General features: G+C 42.6%; 1 protein-coding gene across 2 annotated transcripts in view; it reads right to left on the bottom strand.

The window, feature by feature from the left end:
• Positions 1-25,691, bottom strand: part of sptb (spectrin, beta, erythrocytic) — a 65,199-nt gene that overhangs the window by 8,591 nt on the left and 30,917 nt on the right. For both annotated transcript variants that reach the window (XM_080414460.1, XM_080414461.1), the window contains 20 exons: positions 24,358-24,660; positions 22,986-23,142; positions 21,473-22,343; positions 20,993-21,130; positions 19,920-20,679; positions 18,112-18,314; positions 16,003-16,093; positions 15,519-15,665; positions 13,332-13,598; positions 11,694-11,918; positions 10,804-10,893; positions 10,138-10,428; positions 8,523-8,653; positions 8,077-8,281; positions 7,501-7,724; positions 6,864-7,014; positions 5,236-5,480; positions 3,986-4,124; positions 3,298-3,382; positions 1,694-1,890 (listed from right to left, as the gene is read on the bottom strand). In XM_080414460.1, the coding sequence (XP_080270586.1) occupies positions 1,694-1,890; positions 3,298-3,382; positions 3,986-4,124; positions 5,236-5,480; positions 6,864-7,014; positions 7,501-7,724; positions 8,077-8,281; positions 8,523-8,653; positions 10,138-10,428; positions 10,804-10,893; positions 11,694-11,918; positions 13,332-13,598; positions 15,519-15,665; positions 16,003-16,093; positions 18,112-18,314; positions 19,920-20,679; positions 20,993-21,130; positions 21,473-22,343; positions 22,986-23,142; positions 24,358-24,660 (4,920 nt within the window). The remainder of the gene's footprint in view (positions 1-1,693; positions 1,891-3,297; positions 3,383-3,985; positions 4,125-5,235; positions 5,481-6,863; positions 7,015-7,500; positions 7,725-8,076; positions 8,282-8,522; positions 8,654-10,137; positions 10,429-10,803; positions 10,894-11,693; positions 11,919-13,331; positions 13,599-15,518; positions 15,666-16,002; positions 16,094-18,111; positions 18,315-19,919; positions 20,680-20,992; positions 21,131-21,472; positions 22,344-22,985; positions 23,143-24,357; positions 24,661-25,691) is intronic.

Genomic DNA, 25,691 nt, shown 5'->3' on the forward strand with positions numbered 1-25,691 from the left:
TTTTCTTTTCAGAGTATAACTGAGTTTAATTCCAAAATGACACATCAATCATGTATACAAAAATGACACATATTACAAAATGATTGATAGCACAAAATGAGACATCAATCATGTTTATAAAAGTGACACTCACTGTTACAAAATGACTGATAACACCACATTTTAAATGTCTTATTCTTCTTGTGAAGAATAGTGGAACGTACTGTAGGTAGTATAAATTGGTCAACAATCACAATTTTACAGGCTGCTTCGCTGCTAACTCTGTGTTTTAAAGATATTAACTAATGAACTCCATGGAATAATTTAGCTCCGAAAGGTGACATATCACATTTTGGAAATTAACACTTCACTCTTTTTTTAACTGTAATATTTCACATGAATTCCTCCTCCCCAAGACATTGTAGATCATACATTCAGCCATATTTCACTTACTCTCATGCTACAGTTAGTTTCTCATTAATGTTGCGTAAACACAAACAATACATTTTAAAAAAATTATTTCCACAGCCATAGCATCTCTGCAGGCTGGACATGTATTTCCTTATGATCAATGCACTGAAAGTCTTTGTTTTCCTAGGACCCCCTGGCCTGTGCATATTTTGTGTGTAGAAGCTTAGAGAACGAATGAATGACACCAGCGTAATTTAAAAGTACACAGTACAATCCTCCGTGTTAGAAATGGACCCAAATGGACTAATCCATGTGGGTACATTTCAACACTGGATTTTACTGCGCATGCACTGTAATAGTCACTGTCAGGTGGAAACCATGTATGTTCAAAACCATTACTTTTCAAGAAATGGAATAAAGAACACGTGTTAATCCATAAAACCCACAGACAGACTAAACCACTTTCCCTATTTTCCTGACAACATGTCACATTGCGAAGCATAGTGAGCTTGTAGGTCAGCTGTTTTCGCTGCTTTTTCACAACAATGTCGTACTAATTATAAAATATAAAAAAACATACACGGATGAAATACGGAGATACAAGGCTTCTGCCTGACAGACAGTCTGTGGTGTAAAGTAACTAAGTACATTCATACTGGAGTATTTCCAATTGTCTATACTTTTACTTACTTTTACTTAGTTACTAGTTACTTTGCAGATATAAATTATGATATTATGAAACATACATAAACCTTCAGCCCTAATTTATACATAGGCTATTTGAAAATAGCCGATCTACAAGCTCACAACGCGTCGCGTGAACTTGCAGATCTGCTATTTTCAAACATTTTAGTACTTTTACTTTTGGTACTTTTAAGTACATTTTGATACCAATACTTTTGCACTTTAAGTCAAGTAAATGTTTTCTTCCGGACTTTTACTTGTAACAGTATTGATACTTTTACTTAAGTAAAACATTTGAATACTTTTTTCCACCACTGCAGACAGTGATGATATCATGTACAGTCAGCGTTGCCAGCTTCTGTGAGAGAAACAAGCAACCAGGTCTAGGAAAACCAGCCCAAAACAAGCGACTATGGGCCACATGCGCACTTTAACATATACATCAGCTATTTCAAAATAGCAGATCTACAAGCTCACAACGCGCCGCGATGCGACGCGTTGTGAGCTTGTAGATCGGCTATTTTCAAATAAAATCTTGCGGGAAATTATAATAAGCAGATCTGGCAACCCTGTGTACAGTAGCCTACGTATGAACGGCGGCGCTGCTTGCCATACGTACAGTGGTAAGGCGCTCCAGGGCTGAGAAGCGCTCCTCCCAGGTGGCGGTGGACTTCTCGAAGGCCTCGTGCCTCTTGATGAGCTTCTCCACCTCGTCCACGGTCTGGCCCAGGTCCTTGCTGACCACGTAGGGCTCCTGGGCCACCAGCCACGCCTCCGCCACGGAAGCATCTCGCGCAAACTGACACACCTCCAGCACTATTAGGTAGAGGGAGACAGGGGGTCAATACCGAATGGCAGTGGTGTAAAGTGACTAGGTACATTTCACTCAAGTACTGTACTTAAGTACAATTTTGAGGTATTTTTTACTTAATTGGAGTATTTCCAATTTTCAGTATTTTTACCTCTACTCTACTAAATCTGATCTCAGAGGCAAATATTGTACTTTTATTACAATTTATTACAATTATTTGGATACTTTAGTTACTAGTTACTTTATAGATTTTGATTATTATTACAAAACATACATTAACCACTTCAGCCCTACATACATTTCGTCCATTAGAAAATAGCCGATCTACAAGCTCACAATGTGTTGCGATGCGACACATTGTGAGTTTGTAGATTTGCCATTTTTTTTACATTTTATACATTTGAAAACTTCTGGGACATTCTGAATTTCTGCATAATGAGCACTTCTACTTTCGGTACTTTAAGTATATTTTGATGCCAATACTTTTGTACTTTTACCCAAGTAAATTCTGAATTCCGGACTTTTACTTGTAATGGAGTATTTCTACATTGCAGTATTGATACTTTTACGTAACTACAAAATGTCAGTACTTTTTCCACCACTGCCGGATGGTGTGGGCAAATTACGACTACAGATAAAGAAGAGTTAAGGTCCGGACAGATAGAAAGCGGCAATGTTGCTCGCGTCAATGATGCGCGTCATTTGAGGCCACTTGTTCACCATGATTGCGCCACGATTATTACTATTTTGAAACGCACCATGGTGAGGCAAGTAAAACACCGAAAGGACATTATTGAGTGCAGGCTTTTTCTCTTCACATTCACAATATTGACAAATAATGAATAATTAAATTAATACAAGCAGCTGTTTTACAGATTTACAGCAGTAAGTAGACAGCTTGCGGCGTCTGCTTGCCGACTTAATTCTCTCTACAGTATGTTTTATTTAAGATAATGTGACAAGACCAAACAAGATGCTCATGAATTTCTGATTAATCTGTAGAATTAAAAAATGTAACCTGAAATGCTTATTAATGTATAGTAGGTAAGTACAGGTAACACTTGCAGTGTTTTGGGGTGTGTGCTTTTAACCACGTCACTAGATTGCTTTGACCGGAGTCCCCCAGGGATGTATACTAGGTCCTTGGGGGACTATACGCTACGGTTCAAGTGATTAACATACAGTAAAGGTACCTAATGTGTTAATTTTATAAAAGGATGCCGTAAAAAAACGAGATGGTATTTAGAAGCATGACGTTAGCTAAATTCAGGGACAATTAACTACCGGTATGCAAAACAGAATTTATGGATGTCATCACTGGCCTATGATGCTGGCTAATTAATTGTGAATACGAGATCACAGGGAAAAAAAGGTGGATTTTATATGCTTGAAGATAGCTTAGAGTAACTCACAGAGCCTGAGCCAATCCCACCGGTCGTCCCATTTGAACATCATCTCCTTTCTCTTCTCCAGCAGCTGCACCAGCTTCTCTTTGATCTGATGGAGACAGTCACACACTTATAATTAGACAGCACCATTGTAACTGGCCTATCATTATCCTCCATCCTTTAAGAATGAACAATAAAGTGAAGAGTGAAAAATGTCTGTTAAATTCAGTCCTGGCTGGGGCCAGTTGCTAATTTAAATTCTTTTGATGTTATTTTTATATTTGTAATTGATAAAATGCTGTTTCCTTTGTACACCAATCTGTCTTAATGAGCATGAGATGAGTAGGGATTTGATCTTTTGTGCAATAAATTAATTGTTTCCACTGGGTTAAACAAAAACAATCAATCCCTAGAAAATACTTTACCACTTGTATAAACCCCTGTATGCTGTACTTCGTTACATCTGAAACAGCGAAAATAGATGATCTACAAGCTCACAACTCATCGCAACGCGACACGTTGTGAGCTTGTAGATCTGCTATTTTCACAGAATGTTCACCAAATGATCATCCATTTTGGCCGAATGTTCATACATTTTGGCCGAATGTTAGTCTATTTATGACATGCCCAGATGCTAGGGTCTAATGTGGCTAAAGATCATGTTTTAAGATTATAATTTTAGACCAGTGCTCTGGCATGGCTGAGACCTCACCTCAGAGGAGTCTCTGTGCTTGCGAGCCATCATGGCCTGACCCAGGTCCACACACTCTGTGAACTTGGGTTCTCTGGTCTCGATCTCAGAGCGGATCCCTTGGTGGTATTTCTGTAGGAGCTCCACCGATGACACATCCCTGGAAGAAAGCCAGGATGAGTTATTATTACAATATAATATAATACCATCACATCAGTGGTTCTCAAAACTTGTAAATTTCAAGGACCCCCATAACTCTGTGAGTATACAAATGGAACCAAATGGACCCATTTGATTCCATGTTTATACTCTCAGATTTACAGACCTGAAAGGGTCCATTTAGAATCCCCTGAAGGAACCCAGAGAGGGTCCCTGGACCCCACTTTGAGAACCACTGCAACATCCCCAAAAATTATAGCACATCTCTTCTCTCTTTGACAGAAAATAGGCAATTAAAACAAGATGAAAGAGAGATCCTTTTATGAAGCGTATCTTGTGATGAGGCAGATTTTCCACTGTGATCACTCATCAGTAACCATTGAAAAGGTCTGAAAATGTCTTTAAAACTGAACAGAACTAGGAGAGTCTTGAGGGAAATAACAGAGTGCTGGCAGCCATATGCCTACTGTATCCTAGAAGTGTCTCTCGCTTGGCTGATAAAAGATTGTTTGACTGCTTTGTGAGACATGGCTCAGACATTTAGAGAAATGTATTCAAGCCTCTCTCATGCTTTACTTCAGGTCTTACTCATTGAAACGTATCCACTCCACACAGAATAAATGGATCCGCACCAAGAAGCATTTATCACTGCAGCATGGTGAATCAGAACAGGAAACCCATGCTCCTGAATGCCCATAAATTATAATTTGCCACTTGATGGATGCTTTTGTCCAAAGGGATTTACAGTTCATTTATATGAATGCATACATTTTTAGCATTGGTGTTCTTAGCTGGAATCTAAGGTCTTGCCAGTGTGCTACTGAACACAGGAACCTGTGCTTATCTCTCACAGAGCCCTGTTGTGGAATTCTTGATCCATCAGTAATTTATGAGGCAAGAGGAGCCGGAGACAATATTCAAGGTGGTGATGGATATGCTTTCATATACATGACATCATGGGAAGAAGTACAATAACACTCAGGTCGGTGGTACGGTAGTTCTGCCAACGAACACAGGGATCAGACCATAGTTCTTTGTCTCGCCCCCCCACGGCCTATTTTCCATCCACTGACAATTTACCCTCTGTCCTTTCCAACCCCACGTCCACTCACCTGGGCTTCTCCTGCGTCTCAATCTGCTGGATGATGATCTCCATCCAAGCCATCAGGTCCCTGACCATGGTGAAGAAGCGGAACTTCTCCGCCGTGTCCACCAGACGCTTCCTGCGGCCGTCGCAGGCGTCCAGCAGACCCTTCCAGGCGTCCAGCACCTCCTTCTCTGTGGCCTGGATGTCCACAGCCTTGTCCCCTGCATACTGGGCCTGTAGCCGTGTGGCTGTCTCCTGGAACTGTTGGACCTAGGCATGGAGACAGAGTTGAGGACACCCATTACAAAAAATAATGTACCGCACTATATCATTCTTTGTCTGAGAGATAGCCTCTGCAACGTCACCACGAGTCACATCACGACTCGTTGTGAGCTTGTAGATGTAGAACCGTTTTTTACGTTAATAATTAATCAATATATCCCAAAATAGGGATGCCAGTGGTTAATGTGGTTAACATACATTTTTTATTTAATTGTTAAATTGTGATGTTATCAAACGTAAATATCAAACATGAACAAAGGGGTTCCACCTCGCCACAAGCCAAATTCAGGCTGGTCCGGTGCATCTCAGGAGTGGCACTGGTATGTGTAGAAGAAGGAAGGAGCTTGAGCAAACTCGGACAATTAAAGCCTTTTTTATTTACAGGGTGCAGGCAAATAACGTGACAACGTTTCAATGTCAATATATCTTCATCCGGTCAGCCTGCATTTGCCTGCACCCTGTAAATAAAAAACTCTTTAATTGTCCGAGTTTGCTGCAGTGCCTTCCTTCTTCTGTAAATATCAAACATATCAGACAATGTACATTTCCCAAAAGGAAAGGCATGTATTTAATTCAGTCTGTTCAGGATCAGGGATAAAACATATCCCCACCAGTGATACAAATTAATGACCAGAGGGCGGATATCAAAAGCAACATGGAGTCCCCCCCCCCCCCCCCATCTCCCTAGCAAATTGAACACTGGTGATTCCGACCACACAATCACAAGGTCTCCAGTATAATTTCGGCATGAGGCCTGTGTTGAATGTCGTTCCTCCTCTCTGCCCTCAGCTCCCTGTCTCTTTACATTTTCCTATCTACATGAAGGCCAAATGCAGCAAAAAACAATTACAAAGAGATCCACCATGTCTGGGCCTGGGGTTTGTTAGGAAAACAATATTTCCCTTTACTGTTTAGGCCTTCCTTGTTTACCCCACACATTCTCTGGGAACAAGGGGATATTTCCTCCATCTATTATACTGTAGGGGCACTGTGGCTTTGACCCCTGCTTAGCTGTGGCTGCTTGGAAAGCTGCGGAACTGAACGAGGAGTAGATAAAGATTTTGCTGTAGAACTTTGATGTTTCTGGTAGTTCTTTGCGAGGTGAAGTGTTTGTTTTAGCGGGCATGGACTGCAGGAATGACTAAATTCCCTCAAATTGTGCCTCAGGCTAAAAAACAACAACTTTAATAACCCCTATCCTCGACAACCAAAGATACTGAGTACTAGCGTAAACTTTAAAGTGCAGGAAGACATTTTTTCCACTACCTGCTGTGATTTCTCTGATAGTAAAACAACTTATGGCTGATCGATTCATCGTAAAACCACGTCACTCGGCGTAAATAATGGTAACGTAAGTCTGTGAGTTGTTACCTGTTTGCCCAGTGCAGTGATGTCCCTCTCGAAGGCGGCGTGCATGCGGTGGAAGGACTCGGCCTTGCTGAAGTCCTCTCCCACATCATCAGGGAGTTCACTCTGCTTGTCATGGATCTGTGCCACAAGCTCCTTCCCGTCGTCAAAGTACCTGAACAGACAAATCATCCACATGGGATGGGTTTATCACTGGTTCACTTTATCATATCATTACAGATTTTACCATTACGGTCATCCCTGTACCTGTTATCATCACCCTCATCATCTATAATCACCGCCTCACATTCTCCTGATTAATTATATTTAAAATCATATTCACTATCCTCACATTTAACTGCATTCACAGGGGGGGAAAGTCTGAGTCATTCTAATCTACAATTTTTTTTTCCCCTATCAGGACTATAAAGATAACCTTGAGCCTTGAGGCTTGTGGATCGAAATTTTACCCACCCACAAACACAAACCTTCCAAACATCAGTATCACTCTGGCTAGCTTGCTATCACTGTGTTACCTCGCTTGATATCACTGTGTAACTCCTTCTGGATTAACCCAGAATCTTTATGCATGCACTTGACTTCATCAGTATTATATCGGTCAATCCCACAAGGCCCATTACAGTGGTTGAGCCGGCCGTACTTGAGCAGGTCGTAGGAGGCGGTGAGGAGCTGAGCTCGGGTGTCGATGAGCTCCAGGAGGTCGGCCCAGCTCTCATTGATGCTGTCCTTCCACTCGGCCATGGTCGCCGCTTCGGTGTGTCCCGCCTCGATCAGCTCGTCTATGGTCTGGTTGACAAAGTCCACGCGCTCCTGACCGGCCATCCCAGTCTCCCGAGCAAACTCCCGGAACTTGTCCCTCAGAAGCTGTGCCGGTTTGAAGGGGAAAGAAGAGATAAGTCATTTCAGCAAACGGATGCATGACATTTAAAATAGATTAGATGTATGTAGGTTAACATTTTAATATTTTTTTTCTTCCTGCATAATGCACTGTGCACCTTTGCAAAGAAACTTTTGGTGACTAGAAATCACTGCACTAGTGCACCATAATGTGATACCACTGTTATGTGAGTGTGTCCCTGTATGCATGTACTGTTTGTATGTTCATGTGCATGCCTGTCTGTCTGTCTGTCTGTCTGTCTGTCTGTCTGTCTGTCTGTCTGTCTGTCTGTCTGTCTGTCTGTCTGTCTGTCTGTCTGTCTGTCCCACACCGTCTCACCGTGACATGGTCCAGGTCCTGGCCCATCTCCTGGGAGGAGGCCACCACGTCCCTCTGTGAGATCCACAGCTCCAGGTCCTCCACCTCGCGGCTCAGCAGGAAGTGATGGTAGGTGTGGTCCAACTTCTTCCTGCGGTCCTCCGCCAACTCCTTCAGCCCGGCGTACTGTTTGTCTACCTGGCCTTGACGCCTGATGATGGCCTCACTGTGGAGGGGCAGGGAGAGAGAGAAGGAAAGAAGAAGACAAAGAAGGGAGGACGGAAGTAAGGAAGGTAGCAAGATACAGTAGGAGTGTAGGAAGGAAGGGAGCAGTGAGGGAAAGAAAGGGAAGGAAGATAATGGGGGATGGTAAGAAGAAAGGAGAGAAAGGAGTGGGGGATTGAATAATAGGACGGGCATAGAGAAAAGCGTGTCAAAATGAGTGGCTGAAACACCAAAGCACTCACCCGTCAGGATGGTCGTCAGACAGCATCTTCTGGGCGCGATAAGCCAACTTTTGCATGGAGTCAGCGTAGTCATCCACCGCCTGCTTCATGATCAGGTGACGCTTCAACATCAGCATGGCGCTCTGCTCATCCTGGAGAGATCAAAGGGAGCAGAGGTGGTTTGAGGACAAGGAGAGAGGCGAAGGCGAGATGATGGGGGGGGGGGGGGAAAGGGGAAAGAGGCAGAGAAAGAGAAAAAGAAGAGAAGCATATGGGAAAAGTAGGAAGAGAAGGAGGCCAGAGCGAGCAGGGGGTGTAGGATGAGACAGACGAACGAAAACTGTGAACTCTCCAAGACCTAATGAGACACTTTGGGTGAGCTCTCAAAGTTTAACCTGGCTGTGTGGGCAGCAAAACAGTTTAGAATGAAGAAAAATGTGCCAGTGTAATTATGCTAATGCATGCAATCCTGCTTGTTCTTGGCACAACAACACACGCCTTGTTTAGGGTTAATGATCCAAACAAATTCAATTTTCCCATGCTACATCGTAGCATCTGCACCTGCTGCCCTGAGTGGTTCAGGCTACTTTGCCGTCTCTCACACTTACAGTGAGGCCTGATTATATTTGCCATGTCTGCGTAGCAGCAGGGTCCGTGGACAGCGGACACGTACAATACGTAGTTCTGTTTAAATTACAATTTGTCTGCAGACGCGCATGTGTTTAAAAAATGCGTCTCACAGATACTTCCACTTCTGGCTTCTCACACTTTAATCTCTTTATCTTAATAACAAGTTATAAAGATATGGATAGTGACAGGTCTCCCCACACAACCTCACCTCAAGCAGAGTATCCATGTTTCTGTTCTAGCACATGTACAATCAGACATGTACTTGTACATGCGCGGACATGAGCTGGTGAAGAAATGTACGTCATGCGATGCTAGCGTACCCTTAAGTTGTGGCTACGCGGACGCTGTAATTATAATTTGGCCTTTAAAGTTAAGGTTACTTTGCTTGTTTTCTTGCTCTGACTTATGCTACTTCACTTTGACTCTTTGATTTAGTCTACGTTTAGTTGCTGGCTTTAAAAAATTTTCTATTTGTCTTTTTCTCACACATAGATAAAGCAGAATAGTGTCTCAACCCATTATACTTTCCTAACTCATAGTTAGCATACATACACTGCTGTCTTTCATCCTCAGATCTTTGTTCTGATCCATAAACATTATGCTGTGCTCCCCTCTGCCCCCGGCACAAAGTTTCCTTTGATGCCTCTTTTCTAACACTTAAGGTCATGGTTTCATGGTCACGGTTTCCAAAACTTTGTGTATGACAGCTTGTTTGTTCATGCTCCATGCACCTGCCGCTTGACACTTGAATCTACACTCCAAGCAACTCAAAGAATGAAAAAATAATTATTCCACTGAAATCAATGAGCTGTGCATGACTTCACACACAACCCCCCGAGGCGTCCAGCTAGTAGTGGAGGCTGAAAATGCATCATTTGAACGTCACAAGCCTGCCACCACCCAGCCATGAACGACGTGCAATAAGAGCCTGAAATACAGTAATCTGCACTTCCCAGTCTCCCGCTCTGTGAATGTAGCCCCCACATGCATGCTGTGCGCCCCATACCTTGGCCTTCTCGTCCGTGATCATGTACAGTTCCTGCTCTCCTATCCAGGCCTCGGCGTCGTCTGCGTCGTTGTAGTACTGCTGCACCGTGTCTGAGCCGGTCAGCCTCTCCCTGCGCTTGGCGTTCTCGTCCTGCAGCCGTGACCAGGCCTCCTCCAGGTCCTTCACCTGGTCTGCGATGCGCTCAGCCTCCGGCCTGCCCTCCTCCTCGGCCGCGGGTGCCATCCTCCTCCCCCGCTCCAGGACCTCGTCAACGCGGGGCTGGTGGCCCTCGATCTCCCTCTGTAATGTCTAACGGGTGACGAGGACAGAACAAGATCGGTCAGAAGTGCATATGAATAGTGTATGCACATACACAATGTAATAGCCCCAATAGTTTTACAATAGTATACCAAACTATTGTTTTTTTTGGGGGGGGGGAGTTTGCTTGAGGATAGTAAACTAACTTTAACCACCATTTAAAATGCGTCTTATATCAACTTGTAGCATAAGGTACATAAATAGTCTCCTTGTTTGGATGACATCTGTGAATCATATCTAGCTGCCAGCTGTCTTGTCATCTGAGGCTCGGTTGCCGGCTCCTTGATTGCCTTTGATTTCAGCACTTCATCACCATAGAAACAAAGCCAAAGAGAGAACTCCCACTGTGTGATTGGAATTAGTCACCTGGTTCTTTTTCAACAGCATTTGGACTGTTTGAAGATTGTGGCCATGCTCCTCTGACGTGGCCAGTGGCATCCTCTCCTCTATCCAGAGCTGAGAGACAGGTAGGTAGAGTGACAGAGAAGAGACAGAGAGAGAGAGAGAGAGAGAGAGAGAGAGAGAGAGAAACAGAACAGAAACAGGGACAAAACTGTTAAAACCAGCATCTTTAATTAAGCAGTCCTACATTCCAAAATATTCTTTCCAAAACTGAGCGTCCCCCGCATTTGCCCGGTCCATGCCTCAGTAGTCTTCGTCTTTAACCCATCTCTCATCCCCTTCATCTAAAATCAATTCGCACGAGGCAGGTGTTTTCATGGTGTTATGCTCTTCATTAGCAGACAGTGGTGGGAAAAGTACTCAAATGTTTGACTTAAGTAAAAGTATCAATACTGCACTGTAGAAGTACTCTGTTATAAGTAAAAGTCCGGAATTCAAAATGAGTAAAAGTACAAGAGTATTGGTATCCAAATGTACTTAAAGTACCAAAATGTTTGAAAATAGCAGATCTACAAGCTCACAACGCGTTGCGATGCGACGCGTTGTGAGCTTGTAGATCGGCTATTTTCAAATAGCCTAGGTATAAAATAGGGCTAAAGTGGTTAATATATGTTTTATAATGTAATCATTTATATCTGCAAAGTAACTAGTAACTAAAGTTTTCAAATAAATGTAGTGGAGTAAAAGTTCAATATTTTCCTCTGAGATGTAGTGGAGTAGAAGTAAAAGTATTTAAAATGGGAAATGCTCCAGTAAAGTGAAAATACCTCAAAATTGTACAAAAAAAGTACAGTACTTGAGTAAATGTACTTAGCTACTTTTCCACCACTGTAAAATAGCAGATCCGTCCTCACCATCTCATCAGCCAGGTCTCTGTAGAACTGATGGACAGCCTTAGCTGCCTCCAGCTTGCCCTTGCGCATTGCCAAGGGAGTCAGCAGCTGCTGGAACTCCGCCTGGATGGCCTGTTGCTCGGCCTCCAGCTCGGGCTGGTCCTCCCTGACTCCACCGTGCTTCTCCACAGCCTCCTGGAGCTCCTCCAGCTCTCTTGCCCGGTCCCGCACCTGGTTCTCTGTCATCTGACATGGGAGGGTGAAGATTGAGGAGGTGATTATAGGGAAGATGATGAATGCAATCAAAGATGTAGCGAGTGGATTTACTTTAATTTTGTGATATTAATATTATTAATTAATAATTAATTTTCATGCCAATGTATTGTACTAAAATGTCCTTGCATTTTCGGTCAATTAGTAATTGGATGGTATGTGTATTTGTTTCATTGGTATTGAGTACTAGTATCTGTGGTGTCTTGTAGTTGTTTGTATGTGTACCTTTTAGAAAAAAATCTATACAAATATTTGAATAATAAAGATGTAATGAGTGGTAATCCGACTTCACAGAAAGTATATGTATTTTTTGGTTAAATGGAGTAGGCGCACATTTTTCAGCTACTACTGTATAAACCTTTACTTAGAGTGATTACATACAGTACATTGTAGTAAGTCATTTGAGACGAGTTCAAGTCAGGTCACAAGTCATTCGAGATAAGTCCAAGTCAGGTCACAAGTCACAATCTTTGTGACTTACTATAAGTCCAAGTCAAGTTACAAAGACAAAATTAAGTGGAGGACTGCTGCTGCGCTATGCACCAGCTGGGGTAATGGGGGTAGGTAAGTCAAGTCATAGGTCACAATATCTTCGACCTAAGTCCAACTCAATTCTCAAGTCTACAGCTCTGCCCAGCTCTAACCCTAACCCTAACCTAACCCATACCCATACCCATAATCGAATATCCATGCCAGTTTGGAAATGCCCAACCAGTAACCAAGGTTACTCGAACCAAACGCTACAGAATGGCAGAACTGTGCACAAAGCAGAAGGCTAAATTACAGTAGGCTGTAATAGTAATACTTTTAAACTTTTTAAAGTCACTTTGTTCTTTGAATAATCTATTGTTCTAGGGCTTTGCTGTGTCAAATCTGATCATGTTTTTGCTTTCAAGTCTCAAGTTGGGTCAGGTCTTAAAGCAGTTAAGTCTCAATGCAGTGAAGTCTCATCAAGCCGCAAGGCCTGATTTCGCTTTGCAACTTTAGTTGAGTCGAGTCTAATTCCTACCACACACTAGAAAATACTTTTAAAATACAAAAGTCTGACACTCCCTCACATCTACCATACACTAGAAGACTTTGAACACACTGAAGTCTGACACCCTCTCACATCTGAAAACAATGTGAGAAAGAGTTTTAGTCAGTAGTCACACAAAAAAAATCTATCTATCTATCTATCTATCTATCTATCTATCTAAGCGTCCAACTCTGATAAGCAGCACCAGGCTGAAACAGCATTCTTATGGAAGATATGAGAAGGTGTGATTTCATACAGTATTGTTGTGTTTCAGACACAACCTAAAACTCAAGTTAAGGAAAGTGAAAAGTGAAATACAGATAGTAGTAAGTACAACAGAATCCCTCACGTGCGTGTCACCCACACACCTGGTGCTTCTTAAGAAGGATGTTGGCGTTGGTCAGGTCTTTGACTTCCTCATCGCCACCTTGTAGCTGCTGTTTCAGTTCTTTCAGCCACTTTTTCATGTCGGCCAGGCTCTGGTCGAACAGCTCAGAGCGGTTGGCATCAAACAGCAAGCGTGCCTTCTCCTGGGTGGTGGACTCCAGTTTATCCCATAGCTCATGCAGCTTGGCCAGACGTTCCATAACAATGGGCTCAAACTCGGGCTTGGACTCTATCAGCTCCTGACCCTCCTGTATGGAGGAGAACAAAAATAATGGTTCAAATTCCACTTCTCAATGGGTGAAGGGGTGTAATTTCTCATTGGCATGCCAATAGTTAGGATGGGTTAAATGCAGAGGACATGTTTCCCGTACTTTGACACTGTAAGTGCCAAAGTACTGTGACAAAAAGACCCCGTTTCCATTAGAATGAAAAGATGTAGCCTAATGCCCTGCTAGCCCTAACCATGTTAGTCAGTTGGTCTGTCTGTCTGTCTGTCTGTCTGTCCATCCGCAACTTTGATCTCAAACAACATGTCTCGAAAACTACTAGCTGAAATGCCATGGAATTTTCTGTGCAACCCAAGAAGAAGGCCTGTGCTAATTTTGGTTACCTAATGGCCTTTGCTCTAGCGCCTCCATGAAGCCAAAATTCCCAATTGGACACAAAGTATCTCAAGATTTAATGGGTGGATTGCCCATGAAACTTGCTGAGTGCATCCATGCTTTCGCGAGGAAGACCTGCACTGAATTATATACCCTAAAGCAGAGGTCTTCAACAGGGGGTCCGCGACCCCTAGGGGGTCCGCGGAGGTACTGCAGGGGGTCCGCGAAATTGTTGTTTGATTAAACAATATTTTTGTTTGAAAAAAAAAAAAAAAAAACTCGTTTTTCCCCCAAATGTCAAATTGTCTTTAAACATAACATGAATCCATAGCAAACAGATAAATGGAGGCACAATGCACAATAACATGGTATGTTTATACATATTTTGTAGAGAATTTTTATTTTGCACACCTACTGGGGCAGGTGCGTAGGAGCAGGCAATATAAAACACAATTTTATACATAAATATACAATATATGTAGTAGCCCCCCCTACCCTACGAGGTAGGGGGTCCCTGCTGATCTCCCCATCAGTTTGGGGGTCCCTGGCCTGAAAAGGTTGAAGACCCCTGCCCTAAAGGCCTTTGCTCTTAGCCAAAATTTACATGTGCACACAATATCTCAAAATCGAATAGGCAGATTACCATTGTGCTCAGCACAGAAGAATCCTATTGATTTTAGTGAACCCATGGCCTTTCCTGCAAGTTTGAAATTGTGTGCTAAGCACGGAAGAACCCTGCTTATTTTGGTGACTCCAGGATATTTCCTGCAAGTTTGAACTTGAACTTGTTAATTATCTCAAAATAAAGGGAAGATTGTTATGAAACTTGGTGAGTGCATTCATGCTGCCTGGATTATACCATAAATGAGTGACCCCAATGATCTTCTGTATCCTCTAATGCCACCCTATGGCCACTGCCTAGTTGGGTGCAATGAGAAGCATCTACTCTAGGGGCTGCTAGCTGGGCTTTTAGACTCTTAAGGTCATTACACACCGACGATTATGCGAATATACGAAAAATTCGGACTCGGCCCGAATAAATAAAAGACGCCTTTTCGCTCCGCGAAACTGAGGTGGAAGCTTGCATTGACTTTATAAGGTTTAAAAAAAAACGTATTATTCACATGAAAAAATCGCCCCCGGTGTGTAAGGACCTTTAGCCTTGTTTTTATGTAGAATTGCTTTGCTTTTATTATGGCTGTAAGCACACCATCAGCGCAAGTAAGTCAAGTCAACTTCAAATTCCACTTCTCAATGGGTGAAGGGGTGTAATTTCTCATTGGCATGCCAATAGTTAGGATGGGTTAAATGCAGAGGACATGTTTCCCGTACTCTGGCAAAAGACCCTGTTTCCATTAGAATGAAAAGATGCAATCACCTCTAATTTATGTTTTTGATAATACAGAGTCATAATACCAACAGTATGCACACACACACACACACACACACACACACACACACACACACACACACACACACACACACACACACACACACACACACACACACACACACACACACACACACACACACACACACACACACACACACACACTTTCCATTGACCTGATCTATTTTGTTGAGCCAGTCCTTGTTGGAGGCCAGTTCAGCCATGAAGGCTTGGTGTTTGAGCCACTTGGTGTGGAGGTTCCTGGCCTCGTCGTACGAGGTGTCCTGAGCTGTCAGCATCTTCTCATTGATCCACAGAGTCAGCTGCACCATGGAGAGACAAATTACATTGTATGAAATTGACTCAAGCCCAGCTCTTCTAAGTTACAAATCGAGCACCTACTGTACCACTTAGCAAAATGATAGATAGATAGACAGACACGCACGCACGCACGCACGCATGCACGCACGCATGCATGCACACAGACAGACAGACAGACAGACAGACAGACAGACAGACAGACAGACAGACAGACAGACAGACAGACAGACAGACAGACAGACAGACAGACAGACAGGCATACATCTCAGTAAATAACTATACACTGGTATACACAATGCATGGCATTACACCTTAAATGCAAATAGACTGTGAACTCACATCTTGAGTGTTTTGCAGGAAGTGCTGAAGATCACGGTTATCTTTGAGCTTCTCTGACACTTCCTTGGCTCTGTCTTTATTACTGTTATGTCTGCAAGTCAAACACACACAGGCATACACACAAAAAGAAACAGCATCATCAATATAGCTCACACAATACAGCCCATCTCTCCCTCTTTCCACTGACTTTTACTCAGACCATCGTTCTCCTGTGCCATAAAAATTGATGGTTTCGACCATCAGAAGTAAATCCATAAATCCCATGCATTGTACAGTAGCACCGAGCCTCTCCCTGCTCAGAGAAACACAGAGAAATACCTGACACAGTTAGCCAAATCAGCCCTCTTAGGCAGCTTTCTGCTGCAGAGTGAAAAGTAGCTCCCTCTCTTTGAGATCAATAACCATCATTGCCGGCGTCTGTCTCCCAGTCCGGATGGCGGGAATTAATGGGAGTACCTGGGCCCTCTCCACAGCCTACCATTGACAGTAATGATGCTGCGTATAGAAAGCTGCCTCACTGGTAGTGGGCTTAGCTGCCTTGGTTAACACCAACATAGCTAAGTTTGTAAGGGGAATACTAAGTTTTTAAGAGGAATAGAGAACTTTTGCTCATAAGAAGTTCAGGTGATGTGGAATAGTTGGCACAAAAAAACCTTATAACACATTCTGCATCTGCCACCCGGAGTGCGGGTGTTAAGGATGACTGGTTGCTGGCTGAGCTAGCATCATTAACAATGGTTTAAGAGTGTGTGAGGAGTACCTAACTTTTCCTCATTAGAACCTGCATATCTTGGCTATTTGGGTATTTACAGAAATCAAATACAGTAGTAGACTACAAATGTCCAAACACATTTGGTTTGTTCTGCCTCTGGTTTCAATTGACACTAATGATGCAGTACTTAAAAAGCTGTCTCAGTGTTTTGGGGTAAACAAGAAAGTGAGTAATTAACATTGACTGAAATACGTTTGGGGTATAGCTAACTTTTCTCCACAAAAGTTCAGCTCAGATGTTATGTGGATAATTAGAGAAACAAAAGAAACAAGTAAAACTGTTAAAACAGCCCTAAGTAAGTAGACTCGATATGAGGAAGCAGGTAACAGAGAGAGTGTGAGTATTTTCATGTTTTGATTTGTTTGTCGTCAAGCCCAACCCAGTAAAGGCCAAGATGAGACCAAGACCTTGAGATCAAGTACAAAGGCAGTCAAAACCAGTGTTCAGGTAACCATTACATAATTTAACTTTCATGAGCAAAAATCTGTGGTGCTTCTGTGGCCTATATGCAGTGTGCACGGGAAATATGACACTGATCGGTCTAGTGGTTTGTGAGATTTGCTCCGCACGCACGCACGCACGCACGCACGCACGCACGCACGCACGCACGCACGCACGCACGCACGCACGCACGCACGCACGCACGCACGCACGCACGCACGCACGCACGCACGCACGCACGCACGCACGCACACGCACACACACACACACTCTCTCTCTCTTGCAGACTGCTAGTGTCATGCAAAGCCATGCCATAAAAACAAATACAATGCATTACTTTTACATACTGTAATGTATTATTATTATTATAGTTCAGATATTCTGTTATTCATAGATTTTTAAGCTTGCAATGAATTCATGTACACAAATGCAGACTCATTTGCAGACAAATCATGCAGACAAATGTGTCTACTAATCCCTAATTATTTGTGTTTTATAATTGGGTTGAAATAGGCTGGAAAATATAATTTTAAAACCAATTATATTATTATAATTGTGACATTTGTCTCTATTTTATTTAGCTCTATATGCCTAGTCATTTTGTGCTTTGTTTGAGGGTGTTTATGAAAGAAAAATATTTACTAGAGCTAATACCTTATTCCCTTTAATTGAACACGTAATGAATGAGTTACATTTTAAGTAACTTCACCAACACTGCTGGTCAAGAAGACCAAGTCCAATATGAGACTAGTAGCCAAGAGTACTAACAGGTTCAGCTGTATATCAGACTGTATATAAACACATTCAAATTCAAATTCAAATTGACCACACTTAGTTTTTTCTCTCCCTCAAAGCCATTTAGTATCCAATGTGATGAATAAAAACTCGTGACAGACCTGTCTCGGATGGAGTCCATTTTGTCTTGAACTTTCCCAGAGTTCAGGTTCCCACTGTCCAGCAGCCGCTGTCCTCCCTGTAGCGTGCTCTCAATCTTCTCCTCGTTGGCCTCCATGGTGCTCACAAAGTCCTCGTGCTTCTTTAGAGCCATCTCAGCTCCATCCAGGGTGTCAGGTTGGTCTATGTGGGCTAGAGTGTACTCCTGAAACACAGACAGCAGCATGTCTTGGGGTGTTGAACAGTGGAGGGAGCTGCAAAGCGCTCCTCTTGAATGGGGTTGAAAACACAAGTGAAAAGTACGTAATTCTAAATTTACTAGAGTAAAAGTACAAAAGTATTGGTATCAAAAGGTACTTAAAGTACCAAATGTAGAAAGTACTCATTATGCAGACTGTACCATTTCACAGTTTTCAAATAAAATGTGTAAAAAAGATCATTTGAAAATAGCAGATCTACAAGCTCACAATGCGTCGCATCGCGACGCATTGTGAGCTTGTAGATCGGCTATTTTCAAATGGTCGAAATGTATATAGGGCTGAAATGGTTAATGTATGTTTTGTAAAAATCTACAAAGTAGCTGGTAACTAAAGTTTTCAAATAATTGTAGTGGAGTACAATATTTGCCTCTGAGATGTAGTGGAGTAGACGTAAAAGTATTGGAAATTGGAAAAACTAAAGTAAAGTACATATATATACCTCGAAATTGTACTTAAGTACAGTGCAAAAGTAAATTTGTACTTTCCGCCACTGGAAAACACAATATTATTTGAAAGAACTGCAGTGTGGTAAATGACCGCGCAACATTCTTTCATATCGCATTCTTTTACCAAGTATTGGACTGTGTGATGTTGTTCAGGCTGTACTTGCTGACAGAGGCTGTAGCCAACATTGTAATCAACAATAATTATGCAGTGTATCGTCTTGTTTACCTTCTTGTTTACCATCCAGTTCAAACATCAAAGCAATAGAATAAAGGCCTTCTAAAGTCATATTTCAACAAGACATGATCTAATAATGTCGTGGCTCCTATGCAGATCTTGGACTTTGTGTGGTCAGTCAATTACGTCCGTGAACTACTGTATGACATATCTGTGACATATGACTCCATGTTTGGGCAAGGTTTCAGCTGGACCTCCTTTGAATTCCACGGGAAAAATTAAAGTTAGATATTATGCATCCCGTCTATGATGCGTTTATGAACATACTTATAACGCATTATAATCTCTGCTTATAATTATAGTTATAAGAACTCAGAAATAATGCTAATTCTTTACAACAATAATCATGAAACATTATAAAGCATGAAAGTATTAAAATTGTCTCATAATATAATCTTGCATAGATTTAATATTTTTCTTGAAACAACAAATGACCACTTATAATGACAGTATGATGCATTTTAAGAGTGATTATAATACATTATAAGAGTGATTATAAAGCATTATAAAATGATTACAATGTCTTACCACTATGAGAATTAACATTAGATGCATCGGGAGTGTCATTATAAGAGGCTTTATAATGTGTTATGATTGCATTATGAGTACTAATGAGTGCTTATAAATGTCATTATACAGTGTTATAAGTATATTACTATGCATTATAAGTATGTTTATAACACATTGAAGACATGGGATGCATAGCAAGTGTTACCAGGGGGGATTTACTTCCATGGCCTAATGGCAGCGTGCAAAACTAATTTGTCGCTGATCGGTCTTGTGATTTGTGATTATTATCCCTGGACACACAGAAACACAGACTTAGAGACAGGTCATGGTGAGTATCCAGAGGGTATTATTATATTTACCTGGTTGTTGAGAATGGCTTCTGCAGCCTTGGCATCCCTCATGAACTGCTGGAAGCCCAGACCCTGGTCCAAGAGGTTCTTGTGACTGTCCCACAACTTCTGGAGCTCATCCCAGCCACGGTCCAGACCCTGAAGCCTCTTCTCCAGCTGCTGGTACTGAGGGTCGTCCTCCTGACCCTGAATGACCTGGGCACCAGTGTCCTTCACGCGGAGGAAGTCCTCCTCGTGGTTGTTAATGTCTTCACGCACTGCGTCATGGAGACTCAGCTGCTGCTCTGCATCCTGCAGTGTAGTGGGCAGTTCTTCCGAGGCCACGGCCTTCTGGGCCTTGAAGAGCCAGGACTCCAGATCATCCATGTCCTGGAGGAAGGTCTGCAGCTTGCTGACCTCGCCCAGGGAGTCCTCTCTGTCCTTCAGGGTCTTCTTCAGAGTATTCCAGGCCTCATCCAGCTCTCCCCTGCGGGCCAGGATGTCGTCCACGTTCTCTGGGTGGTCCTTGGCGAGCTGGTCTGCCTCTCTTCTCAAGAAGGTCATTTTAGAGTCGATGGCGGCCAGGTCTCTCTCTATGCCAAACAGTTTCCTCTGGATGGTCATGACTGCTGCCAGGTCATTGCCCAGGTCCTGCGTGGACTCGATCAGCGTCGTCTTTTCTTTGATCCAGGCCTCTGTCTCATCGCACTCAAGTCTGTAGTTGTGCAGGCTTACAGCAGAATCCACTTTCATTCTCTTGTCCTCCACCATTGCCTTGAAGGCCTCCCACCTGAAACAGAGAAGATTGATCACTCAGATGCAATGTAACTGAGAGTGTTATTGATTTTTACTGGTTATTCTATAGAATAACCTACTGAATTGTATGCAAAAATGCAGATATTATCAAATTATTGCACATAATCTATAGATAAGAAATTAGAGGACATCACCCTTTGTAAGATTAACTGAGATCATTTCTGTGGACTAAACTGTAAATTGAAACGCTAGGCTTCTTGAGCTCTTTGTTTGTCCTTTTCACGTTCTTATCCCATCCTCTGGAATCATTGTCGTTCCAAAAATCCAAAATACTGTAGAAAACTCACCTCTTATTCAGGCGCATCTGACATTCCTTGACCTCTTTTATTTGTGGGTGTCTGCTGTCCTCAAGCTGTTTTACAGCTTTATTGACATCATCAACCCGTGACTGGACACCCACCATCTCTTGAGCTAGAATGCTCAACCTATGAATAAACAATCATTAGCTACAACAAATGCGCAATGCAAACTCATACATACGTCATGAACAGTCGCATGTACACCAGCTCTTAGCCAAACTAGTATTCATAAGAATAATTAATGTTCGTTTTAGCCTGAATACGAGATTAAGATGGGTGCGGTTATGGCATTATAGTCATTCATAATGTCAGGCAACTTTATTACATTTCATGACCGGACTGGGACTGCAATGATTTTGTGACAAACCCCACCCACCTGAGACCTGAGATGACTAAAACAAACCAGAAAAAAATCTTTGGGATAGAGAGATAGATGTGATACATATCATGTAGCCTATTTCCACATACCTATTCTGTACAACTTCCAAGTCCTCCAAGTTCTTAGGCACGTCCAGGCCAACCAGCCACGTCTCCTTCTGACCCATCCACAACTCACAGGCGTCTGTCTCACTGAAGATGGTGTACAGGGCCATGGCGTCATCCAGCTTTTTATGTCTCAGGTCAGCCAGAGACATGAGCTCCATGTACAAGTCCCTAATATCCTTCAGGCGTCTCTGGATGTCCGGGGTGTTGCGGAGCTCCTCCGGCAGCGCGTTGGCCTGCTTCACCAAGGCATCGATGGTGGCTCCGTTCTTGACCGCCTCGTTCTTGAGGTCGTTGTGCTTCTTCAGAAGCCGATGGGTGGTGTACTCGTCGTGGCCCACGTCCTCGCTACTCATCATCCTCTTGGCGTCCACCAACCAGGCCTTGAGGTCATCCGCGTCTCCCTGGAACTGGAAGAACCTTTGGGTGTCCTGGAGGTTCTGCCTCCGGAACGCCGCCAGCTCCTCTAGCTGCTCCCATTGCCGCCTGACGTCGTCCATGCGCTCCTGGACCTTGGGGGAGCCAAAGTGCTTGGCCTGGATCATCTTGTCGCCCTCGTCCATGACCTCCTGGAGGTGAGCGCGTCGAGCCCCCAGCTCGTCCTCAAAGGCGCTGTGCTTGCTCTGGAGGATAAGCACACTGGTCAGGTCCTTGCCATAGTCCAGGGTGGAGAAGATGTGCTCCTTCTCCTTAATCCAGCCCTCCAGCTCCGCCATCTCCCACAGGAAGTTCCAGAAGCGCCGTGACTGCTCCAGACGGGCCCTGCGCTGGGCTGCCAGCGAGCACAGCTCCTTGTAGCACAGGTCCAAGTGCTGGACTCGGTCGCGGATCACCTGGGGGTCACAGGGCTTGTAGCCTGAAAGTGAAAGATTATAATTATCTTCACTTCACTCACTGAGTAACATTTTTTATAGTTTTGTTAAAGGCTTAAGCTATTTCTTAGGTTACTCCACCAGTACAATGCATGCCAGGACATTATCCTGCTAATGATGTGGTGATTTTTGTTGATTGTTTTTTTTGTATTTTGTTTTGGGAGATTTCTTCAGCCCAAGTGACAAATGTTTTTACCTGGTAGTCTTAATTCTTAGCTGGCATTTGAAGACATTATTACTTTGAAATGTAATGCCCAATGAGAGACAGGCTCTCAATCCATTTTACATCACCCTGGCCCAGAGTTTAGGATCCAGTTAAAACATAAAGGTGGAATATTATGGGGGGGGGGGGGGGGGCATGTGGCTCATGGATCACACGCTCCATGTGAGGACTCGAGTTCCAACTCCAGTCATGTTTCACATGTATACGTTCTCTTTGACATTGGTTTCCTGTCTCTCTACAATCTTCTACTACTTTTGTTTATTTTTATTTGTTTTGTAAAGCGACTTTGGGTACTAAGAAAAGCGCTATATAAGTTTGATGTATTATTATTATTATTACTACGTAATAAAAAAGCAAAAAATAAATCTTTTAAAGGTAAAATATTATTAATATTTACACTTACTTAATGCGTCTCCATTGGCAAATCTCAGTGCTGCAGCATTGGCATTTTCTACCCTTTCTGCCTGTAGGGCAATGTCATTTTCTACTAGGGCATGTTTCTGTAGCAGGTCCTCAACTTCTAACAAGTGCTTTCCGAAGTCAGGAGACAGCAGGCGAGCCTGTGGGGAGAAACAAAAGGTGTGTCAGAGTGGCTTTAATCACTTTAGATGCTATAAGTGTGCAGTAACCTTTAGTGCTGAGAGTTATTAACATCTCATTCAGTTTCACAGTGTAGGTTTTGAAGTTCATGCTGACACAAACGGTACAAGGACAGCATTCATTCACTTACTATACAGTGAAAGAGCATGTTTTATGATACAGTATACAGGAGTAGGGACAAATCACTTTACATATAGCCATTCACCATTCTTTTAACTATGTACATTCAAGCAGCAATAAGGTTGATGCTGCGTACGGAGCATCGATCAGCACAGTGTCCAGCATACAGTAGATAGGTAGTGATTGTAATGATACATGCCTGTAGTGATATTGCTGTAAGGAGGAGTGTTTAAATCAAGTGGTTACAGATCTGATTATAAAATCTACAAACATTATGGTTTTGTTTTCTTGGGCTCACATGCTATGTTGAAAAAAATATACTACTACAATATAATGAAAATAGCTTGTTGTGAAAATACAAAAGAGATGCACATTTATGGCTTTAGCAGGTTGGCCAGGTGGTTAGAGAATAGAGACAGTAACGCAAATGTGACAGAGTTGATCCCTGCAACTGCAATGTGCCCCGTCAAAATGTCTGAACCTGCCTGGGTAAAAACCATCAGCTGAACGTCTAACATGAAAATGACAACATTAATGATTTATTTGTATCTGTTTGGCTTTTCTCTTGTTCAGCACCTTTTAATTACATTTTCAAATGGGCTATACCAGTGGTGTCCAAAGTCCGGCCCGCGGACAAATTTTATACGGCCCGTGGCTTCATTCCTAAATTGTATTATGAACGGCCCGCCTGCACCTTCAAAAAAATTAAAAGATTTATAAAAGTGAAAGTTGCATTTTCCTTCTTCGCCTCAGGATGGCAGGACCTTCTCTAGCTCTTGTTTAACCGTAAAACCGAAATAAAGTAACAATAAAACGCCCAGAAACGTCAAAATCCGCCTGAAAACCGTACATTTTCGCCCAAAATCCACCTATAACCGATATATTATCACCTATATTTTTCGTGCACGCGCGGCCCTTGGGTGTTTTCATATTGTCTAATTTGGCCCCCTTTGAAAAAAGTTTGGACACCACTGGGCTATACCAATAGATTATTATTATTATTAGTAGTAGTTGTAGTAGTAATGCTGGTTAATATACATTATCTCCCTCCATACCTTCATGTCATCCATCCAGCTAATGATGTACAACATCTCCTGAAAGATCCTCTGCAGTGTGAGGTTTTTCTCCAGGCGTGCCCTGCGGGCCTTCAACAGCTCCTGCAGGTAGTCCCACAGGCGCAGGACGTTGTCTTTGCGCACGTCAATGCGCTTGGCGTCGTGGTACCGTTCAGACTCCAGCTCCTTAGAGATGGCCACTAGTGCCTGGACGCGCTCCTCGTACGCGGCGATGTCCGTCTCTATAGCGTCATGCTTCTTCTTTGCTGCTTCTACAGCCGGTAGGTCATAGCCAAAGTTATCCTGAGGAGAAGAATTAAGAGGGTGGAGAGGACATCTGAATGACTTTTAATGCAAAGGGTTTGTTGTTAACAGACAAGATAAACTGATGATCAAATAATTTGTTCTTCAAGGTTATGTACAACTGTACAGGTGCGTTTTGCATGTTTTGTATTTAAATTACTTCTGAAATATAATTTGAGGATGAAATAACAATTCTTGAGGAAGGATGTAATCATCTCTGATTTTGTGCATGCAGTAGAGCTCTGTAGTTTTTTTCTTTTTTCTTTTAAGGATATCAAATACGTCATGGAGGCGCCCACAAATCAAAAATTGATGATTTTCAGCACAGCATTGCTATGAATGAAAAAGTCCTTTCTATATTTATTATTTCTATAGTTTTAAGACATTTTTGACTCAACAGTGCAAAGAGAAATGACCAGGACTTTCGGCACAGGTAGCAACCTGGAACTCAACCCGTGTCACTGCTCTAAGGAATGTGCATTAAGTACATTAAAATTGCAAAAGGCTTAATGTATACTTTGTCGTATCACTGTCGCAGTAACTTGACGGCTTCCCTATAATGTCATTATAGGCGAATATGTTAAACAATGTTAAAAAATAAAAGTACATTTTTAAAAAATGTTAAAAGAGCGCTATATAAATCTGAGCTATTATGATGATGATTATCTTTTTTTTTCCACCGCGGGTCGCGGGGCGGGTTGAGCCATAGATTTATATATGGGTTCGCGGGGCGGGTTGAAGCGGGTTGGGTTCCGTGGCGGGGCGGGGCGGGTCATGAAAAAACCCGACCCGCACATCACTACAGGGCACCATTGAAAAAGAGACCCTGGTCTCAATGGATTTCCCTGAAATAAAGGTTTCAATCAATCAATCAATTAACTGAAATTGGTTAGAACCTGCCCATGTAATCTCGCATTACGTTTTTGTTTGACAGGAAGTAATTACAATTGGACTTTCAGAGACTTTTTATATACAGACTCATCTATTGTTAACTATGTCCCCATTATGACCACAGATATGCTGTAAAAGTG

This window comes from Gymnoscopelus braueri (genome assembly GCF_963280865.1).
Source record: "Gymnoscopelus braueri genome assembly, chromosome: 19".
Taxonomy (NCBI): Eukaryota; Metazoa; Chordata; class Actinopteri; order Myctophiformes; family Myctophidae; genus Gymnoscopelus; species Gymnoscopelus braueri.